Below are 8,813 nucleotides of genomic sequence, written 5' to 3'. Positions count from 1 at the left end.
TTTTAACCGAATAGTTCAAAGTGTTTAGCTGGAAACGATGTACAACTTTGCCAGCTTATTGGCAATGTTAATTTTTCATAGTTAATTACTTATATTTTTCATGAACTGAAGAAAAGTGATACAAAGCTGAGGACTAAAGAGTTCGTCTCTTTAAGAATCTGTGAAATAAAACTGCCAATTTCATGAGTATTGTATTGGAGGACCTTTGAAATATATGCCATCTTACGTATCAGAATTGAGGAAATAAGGTTAATGACAAATTGAGGAAATAGAATTAATGACAAATTAAGGAAATAAAATTAATGATAAATTGGGGAAGTAAGGTTAATGACACATTGAGGAAATAGATTGAATGAAAAATTGAGGAAATAAGATTAATGGCGAGGAAATAAGGTTAATGACAAATAGAGGAAATAAGGTTAATAATAAATTGAAGAAGTAATAAATGTCAAATTGAGGAAACGAGATTAATGACAAATAAAAAAGGGAAATATTCTTGTGAAGAATAAATCAGTAAGATGAGAAAAATAATTATGTTGATGAAGAACCAATGAGCCTAGATAATTACCTGATATTTCCGGTACCAAGATTGCGTAAAGGTTAATAATTCGTTCAATAATTACTACATTTGAGCTCACGAACGTTTTATACGATATTTATTCTTGAGAATAGTCGGATAAGAGTACAAAACTTGAATGGAAGCCATATTTGAATGGAGATGAAAGGAAATGAACTACCGAAGGGAAGAGTTCAATAAAAATCCATAGATTTCGTTTTTTTTTTTTTTTTATTTTAAATTAGACTCGGTAAACTTTGTTGATGAGTTTTGTGAAGTGCAAAATAAGCTTAAGGTAAACGTATTCCCTGACGAAACCGCAACCTTTAGTACAAATTTGTACATGAACTGAATTATATATAAAAAACGGGTTCTGAAAATAGTACAAAAAAAAAAATAAAAGAGGGAGAGAGAGCAAAAAAAACGGAACAACCAGCCATTTATGCGCAGTGTACCTGTGAGGAGAAAACAGAAGACGATCGCGGAGGTAAACAACTCTCTCTCTCTCTCTCTCTCTCTCTGATAATGACGATGAAAACTCGGGGCCGTGAGGAGGAATGGCGCGCGAGAGAGCGAAAGATTAGACCCAATTAATATGGATAGAGGTGACTGGCGTCCCGTTGCGGAAGAGAAAGAAAAAGAAAAGGAAGGCGAAGAAGGAGAAAAGAGAGAGGAGAATCAGGAGGAAGAAGAGGAGGAGGAGGAGGATAAGAAGAAGAAGAAGAGACGGACGACCGAAGGAGGGGAGAATAAGAAGAAGAAGAAGAAGAAGAAGAAGAGAGGGTGAAAGAAGAAGAGGAATCTCGATTACAATTACCAACTCGCCCCTCCCTTCCCTTCCTTAACCCCCTCCCTATTCCGTCGACCTCTACCCCTTGCCCCATTGCCCCCAACACCCCCCTTACCTCTCTTCTCTCCTCTTCGTCTCGCTCTCTCTCTATCTCTCTCAGCTCTCCTCTCGCTCTCTCTCTCTCTCCTTCCTGACGATAAGAGGGCGCCCGTCGGACCTTCTGGAGAGGAGATCGAGTCGTGAGTTACGATGAACGACAAAGACGACCGCAGTAAGACGACCAACGCGACCAAGAGAAAGACGACCAGAGCCACTTCGTCAGGAAGCGACCGTCAGCAGCAGCAGCAGCCTCCACCTCCTTCCGCTGCTCTTCGTCATCATCGTCAGCAGCATCAGCCTCAGTCTGACGACCAGACGATCAAGGTGAGTTCGGGAATTCGCTCCGGCGAGATTTTTGGGTGTCCGGATGCAACCGGGAAGTGTCCGGATGTGATTTGGGTGTGTCCGGTAAGGACTGGGAAGTGTCCGGTCGTGATTTTCTGTGTCCGGATGCAACCGGGAAGTTTCCGGATATGATTTGGGTGTCCGGTAGGGACTGGGAAGTGTCCGGAAGTGATTTGGATGTCCAGTAGCGACTGGGAAGTGTCCGGATACAACTAGGGAGCTTCCGGTCGCGATTTCTGTGTCCGGTTGGGACTAGGAAGTGTCCGGAAGTGATTTGGATGTCCGTTAACGTCTGGGAAGTGTCCGGAAGTGATTAGGATGTCCGGTAGCGACTGGGAAGTGTCCGGATACAACTAGGGAGCTTCCGGTCGTGATTTCTGTGTCCGGTTGGGACTGGGAAGTGTCCGGAAGTGATTTGGATGTCCGTTAACGTCTGGGAAGTGTCCGGAAGTGATTAGGATGTCCGGTAGCGACTGGGAAGTGTCCGGATGTGACTGGATAGAGTCCGGTCATAACTTGGGATCTCCGGTTGTAAGAGGGTTGGGGTGGGGTGGGGGTGTGGGGGCAGATTCGACCGTGATTTTTGAGATTCCCGGGGTTGAGGGTAGGAGGGAGGGTGGGGGGGGTGGGGCGGGGGGGGGGAGGGGGGGGGGGAGGTGGCCGTGGGCGGTATCCGGGCGTGATTTTGGGAGAAGGGATTGCCGGCAATTTTTTGCAGACTGAGATAAGAGTTTGCACGAGTTTTATTTCATTGTATTTGGGGGTGGGGGCGGGGGGGGGGGGTGGGTGCTATTTACCCCTTTCGAATGCGCTTGATCGCCACGGCGCCGGTTAATTTCTGGATTTTTTTTTTTTTTTTTCAAATTACGGTACGAAGATCTTTTTCAGTAATTTATGGAATATCTTATTTACTATATGTGTGATTGATTGGCCATGTCCGTAATACCGTGTAATTAATTAATTAATATTCTAGATTAATTATGGAACTTTTTATAATTGACAAAAAGTTATCCATATAAAAATAGAAAAAAAATTTGTTTGTAACAGGATAATATTATACATTTAATTTTATGGATGTATTGGAGGGATCTGGTAAACACTTAGCCTCGGGAAAATGATTGGAATAGACCCCCCCCAAAAATATAAATATATAAAATAAATAAAAAAAACCCACCAGTTGTATAGTTATCATAAAGAGCACCGCTAGAATGCATCAGTGTGAAAATGTCCAATTTGTTCACGATTATTTTGATTGTAAGTAATTTGCTGCCTAACATGTTCAATGAGGCGTAAGGAATAATGTCGATTTTAAAGGACAAATGACAAAAAGCCGAATATTTTTTGGCTTGCATTGTTTATGGGCCTGTCTTCATTTTTTTTTCAATTACCAATCCGCTGATCTGTCAATAATCTGTAATTATATTCTTTTCCTTTGAAACGCGAGAGAACGCTTAATTACTCTAAACACTTTGAAGACGTTCTTTTTTTACTAGTCATCTGATGCGGTTGATTCCTGCAAGGTCAGATTCGCTATTTACAAAGTGGAAGATTTTTAAATTTTATCCTTGCCTTAGAATTATTTTTTTTATCATATTTAATTATAATCGAGCATTTTTTTATTTATGTATTATCACATAATTATCATTATCCAGTGTTTGGTATTTAGCGAGTCCTATCTGTTAGTTATTAATTGATAAACGCGATTTTAATGTACAAGAATCAAGATGTAATTCCTCTTGTTCTTCCTGGTTCCTTTTTTCTTTCGACTTTTGCTAGTCAATAGAAAATGGCCAAAAGCTCATGGTTGCCCTGTCTTTTAACCTTTCTATAAAAGAAATAGGAAGCGAGAGAAATATTTAACTTTTATTTGTCAGCTTATGTAAAAGGTTCCGTCAGGTCACTGAATACTTTGTGAATTTGAAACTTTCGCCATTGGCGAAATATTGATTCGAAATGGTCATAACTCATTCAGAATGTTTTATGAGTAATAATAAATTTACCCAAAAGTCATATTTTTTTTTATTAGGCTAAACGTCTTCAAAGTAGACTTTTCAGTTTTCTGAAAAGAAAGCTATTCTGCCGGCTTTTTCTGTCTGTCCGCACTCTTCCCTTTTTGTCTGCCCTCAGATCTTAAAATCTACTGAGGCTAGAGGGCTGCAAATTGGTACGTCGATCATCCACCCTCCAATCATCAAACATACCAAATTGCAGCCCTCTAGTCTCAGTAGTTTTTATTTTATTTAACGTAAAACTTAGCCATAATCGTGCGTCTGGCAACGGTATAGGACAGGCCCCCACCGTGCCATGGGTTAAAGGTTCATGGGCCGCAGCTTATGCAGCATTATACCGAGACCACCAAAAGATAGATTTATTTTCGGTGGCCTTGATTACACAAGGTACAGGAAACTCGATTGCGCCGAAGACACTTCGGCGCATTTTTTACTTGTTAAATGTCGTTGTCAATCATTTGGTGAATATTGCATGTTTGATTTCGTCTGTAAGGAAGTTTATTCCAATAATGGTTTAAAATGAGAAGTCCAGTGACCTCAAACTTTTTGAGGTCATGGCCTACTTTAGATATCTCCAAATACCCATGGCCCACTACTCCAGATTTTGAATAGGAATTGATAAGTTCAAAATGCAACATAAAGTTCCTGGAACTGGAATTTTATAACATGTTATTACCCTAAATTCAAAATAAATCCAATACGCAAATATGCTCAGAAATTTTTCATGACCATTTTTATAATCTAAAAATTAACTAGTGAACAATTACTGGGATAGAATAAGAAAAAGAAAAAATATATATATTTCCATATTTTTCCATATACTGTTTATTTATAATTATAGGTCCAGATGAAAGAAAATATACTTTTATTTTTATTTTTATATATTGTTTAACTTTAAATTCTACTTTTTTTCGTGGCCCACCTGATAATCAGCCCATGGCCCACTAGTGGACCAGTGGGCCATGGGCCATATATATTTCCTATAATTTTAGTGTGAATTACTATTTCCTATAATTATCCTTATAATTATTATTTCATGTGATATTATACTTATGGGAAATTTCCTATAATTCTGTAGGAAATTACGATTTTCTATTATTATCCTTATGATTATTATTTCATGTGATTTCATGCCTATAGGAAATTTTCTATAATTTTATAGGAAATTATTTCTCATAATTATTCCTATAATCATAATTTCATATGATTTTATGCTTATAGGAAATTTCCTATAATTGTATAGGAAATTAGTGTTTTCTATAATTATCATTTCATATAATCTTATGCTTATATGAAATTTCCTGTAATTATATGCAAAATTACTATTTTCTATAATTACCCTTATGATTATTATCTCTTGTGTTTTTATGCTTGTAGGAAATTTCCTATAATTTTATAGGAAATTATTTCTCATGATTATTCCTGTAATTATTATTTAATATCTCATGCCTATAGGAAATTTCCTCTAATTTTATAGGAAATTATTTCTCACAATTATTCCTATAATTATTATTTCATATATCATCCCTGTAGGATATTTCCTATGATTTCATAGGAAATTAGTATTTCCTATAATAATCCTTATAATTATTTTTTCATGTGGTCTTATGCTTATGGGAAAATTCATATAATTCTGTAGGAAACTACTATTTTCCTATAATTATCCTTATAATTATTATTCCATGTGGTTTTATGCTTATTAGAAATTGCCTATAATTTTATAGGAAATTATTTCTCATATTTATTCCTATAATTATTACTTCATATGATTTTATGCTTATAGGAAATTTCCTATGACTTTATAGGAAATTGCTATTTCCTATAATTATTATTTTATGTACCCTTATGCTAGCAGGAAATTTCCTATAAATATTTCCTTACTTGTTTAAAAATATCCACAATTATATATATTTCTATGTACGTCACACTGATGAGAACAACCGTTCAAGTGTTCGAAAGTCTTTGTTTTATATTTTTACATAGAAATATATTTTTATATATAATTGTGGATATTTTTAAAAAATTCTTTCACAGAATTGTGAATTTCTTAACATTCCTATAATTATTATTTCATGTGATGTTATGCTTATAGGAAATTATATAGAAATTATGATTTCGTGTAATTATTATTTCATAGGATTTTATGCTTATAGGAAATTTCCTATAATTGTATAGGAAATTAGTTTCCTATAAATATCCCTATAATTATTATTTCACATAATGGTTATAGGAAATTAATATTTTCTATTAAATTTTAGTAGGAAGGCTGAGCAAAACTTGTAAACTTACTATAATAGATTCACACCAACCGTGCATCTAATGTCTAGGCCAGTCCCTTACGACGCTCCTGATTGGCTGTTGATAAGCCTATCACAGGGCTGGAAAATCTCAGTTTCTCCCGAGAGTTCCCATAGGCAGGATGTACGTTCCATCTCTCCTGAGGGATACTTTTGAAAGACGTATCCCTCAGGAGAGGTGGAACATGCATCTTGCCTATGGGAACTCTCGAGAGAGACTGAGAGTTTTTACCAGCATTGTGATTGGCTTATCAACAGCCAATTGAGAGCGTCGTAAGGGACTGGCCTAGACATTAAATGCACGGTTGGTGTGAATGACGTAGCAAAAATTGGTCACTTTCAAACGTTAGATGACGTAGCAAAAATTGGCTGCTTTGAAACGTTAGATGACGTAGCAAAAATTGGTTGCTTTCAAACATTAGATGCCGTAGCAAAAATTGGTTGTTTTCAAACGTTAGATGACGTAGCAAAAATTGGTTGCTTTCAAACGTTATATGACGTAGCAAAAATTGGCTACTTTCAAACGTTAGATGACGTAGCAAGAATTGGCTGCTTTCAAACGTTAGATAATGGAGCAAAAATTGGGCTGCTTTCAAACGTTAGATGACATAGCAAAAATTGGTTGCTTTCAAACGTTAGATGACGTGGCAAAAATTGGTTGCTTTCAAACGTTAGATGACGTAGCAAAAATTAGTCGCTTTCCAACATTAGATGACGTAGCAAAAATTGGTCGCTTTCAAACGTTAGATGACGTAGCAAAAATTGGTTGCTTTCAAACATTAGATAACGTAGCAAAAATTGGTTGTTTTCAAACGTTAGATGACGTAGCAAAAATTGGCTGTTTTCAAACGTTAGATGACGTAGCAAAAATTGGTCGCTTTCAAACATTAGATGACGTAGCAAAAATTGGTCGCTTTTCAAACATTAGATGGACGTAGGCAAAAATTGGTCACTTTCAAATGTTAGATGACGTAGCAAAAATTGGCTGTTTTCAAACGTTAGATGAGATAGCAAAAATTGGTCGCTTTCAAACGTTAGATGACGTAGAAAAAATTGGTCGCTTTCAAACATTAGATGACGTAGCAAAAATTTCGTCGCTTTCAAACGTTAGATGATGTAGCAAAAATTGGTCGCTTTCAAACGTTAGAAGACGTAGCCAAAATTGGTCGCTTTCAAACGTTAGATGACATAGCAAAAATTGGTCGCTTTCAAACGTTAGATGACGTAGCAAAAATTAGTCGCTTCCAGACGTTAGATAACGTAGCCAAAATTGGTTGTTTTCAAACGTTAGATGACGTAGCAAAAATTGGTTGCTTTCAAACGTTAGATGACTTAGCAAATATTGGTTGTTTTCAAACGTTAGATGATGTAGCAAAAATTGGTTGCTTTCAGACGTTAGATGACGTAGCAAAAATTGGTCGGTTTCAAACGTTAGATGACGTAGCAAAAATTGGTCACTTTCAAACATTAGATGACATAGCAAAAATTGGTTGCTTTCAAACGTTAGATGACGTAGCAAAAATTGGTTGCTTTCAAACGTTAGATGACGTAGCAAAAATTGGTTGCTTTCAAACGTTAGATGACGTAGCAAAAATTGGTTGCTTTCAAAACATTAGATGACGTAGCAAAAATTGGTTGCTTTCAAACGTTAGATGACGTAGCACATTAGATGACGTAGCAAAAACTGGTCGCTTTAAAACGTTAGATGACGTAGCAAAAATTGGTCGCTTTCAAACGTTAGATGACCTAGCAAAAATTGGTTGCTTTCAAACGTTAGATGACGTAGCAAAAATTGGTTGCTTTCAAACGTTAGATGACGTAGCAAAAATTGGTTGCTTTCAAACGTTAGATGACGTAGCAAAAATTGGTCGCTTTCAAACGTTAGATGACGTAGCAAAAATTGGTCGCTTTCAAACATTAGATGACGTAGCAAAAATTGGTCGCTTTCAAACGTTAGATGACGTAGCAAAAATTGATTGCTTTCAAACATTAGATGACGTAGCAACAAACGTTAGATGACGTAGCAAAAATTGGTCGCGTTCAAACGTTAGATGACGTAGCAAAAACTGCAGTGACATCATACGGCACTGTTCGATAAATCTGTAGCCACCTCGTGAGATGCTACTTAATAATAAGGCTTTATAGTGGGACGGGGTGTGTCGGGGGGGGGGGGGGGGGGGGTGTGGGAGGGGCTGTTCTATGACAGAGCAAAATTATGATTTTTTTCGCATCATAAATACGATTATATAATTGCCTTAAAAAACAAGTCACTAGTATTGCCATTTGATTTATCTATTATCTCCCCGTAGGGGGATGTTGTCGTCAGTGCACCTCACATGGCGCACTGTAGGCATTACTGAAGGGTTTTCCCGGCTTCCCTCCGGCCCCTAGCTGCAACCCCCATTCGTTCATTTTACTGTACCTCCGTTCATATTCTTTTTCTTCCAACTTACTTTCTACCCTCTCCTAATAATTCCTCAAACCTTTTTACTCTCATTTTCCCTTTCAGCGCTGAATGACCTCATAGGTCCCAGCGCTTTACATTTGACTCGTTAAATCAATTATCTACGTATATATATATCGTGCTCAAAATGATAAGTTAAGTTTATGAGTCGAGATCTTAAACTGTTTTTAAAGTTTCTTTATATCGCAGTTTGCAGAAAAATAGTATTGCTATATCAAAGCATGTAGTGTAAGAACAGAAGTCAGAAGAAAAA

General features: G+C 36.8%; 1 protein-coding gene across 2 annotated transcripts in view; it reads left to right on the top strand.

The window, feature by feature from the left end:
- Positions 1-1,517: 1,517 nt before the first annotated feature.
- The window catches only part of LOC135208053 (sine oculis-binding protein homolog), a 284,683-nt gene continuing 277,387 nt past the window's right edge, over positions 1,518-8,813 (top strand). Inside the window, exons 1-2 of one of the 2 annotated variants that reach the window (XM_064240199.1) lie at positions 1,518-1,687; positions 1,739-1,769. In XM_064240199.1, the coding sequence (XP_064096269.1) occupies positions 1,596-1,687; positions 1,739-1,769 (123 nt within the window). In that variant the 5' untranslated portion in view covers positions 1,518-1,595. Of the gene's footprint in view, positions 1,770-8,813 lie in introns of both variants that reach the window. The other variant, XM_064240190.1, reaches the window with a different exon arrangement.

Source organism: Macrobrachium nipponense, chromosome 11 (assembly GCF_015104395.2).
Source record: "Macrobrachium nipponense isolate FS-2020 chromosome 11, ASM1510439v2, whole genome shotgun sequence".
Lineage (NCBI taxonomy): Eukaryota > Metazoa > Arthropoda > Malacostraca > Decapoda > Palaemonidae > Macrobrachium > Macrobrachium nipponense.
Note: the sequence above shows the minus strand (reverse complement) of the source record. Positions and strands in the feature narration are given on the sequence as shown.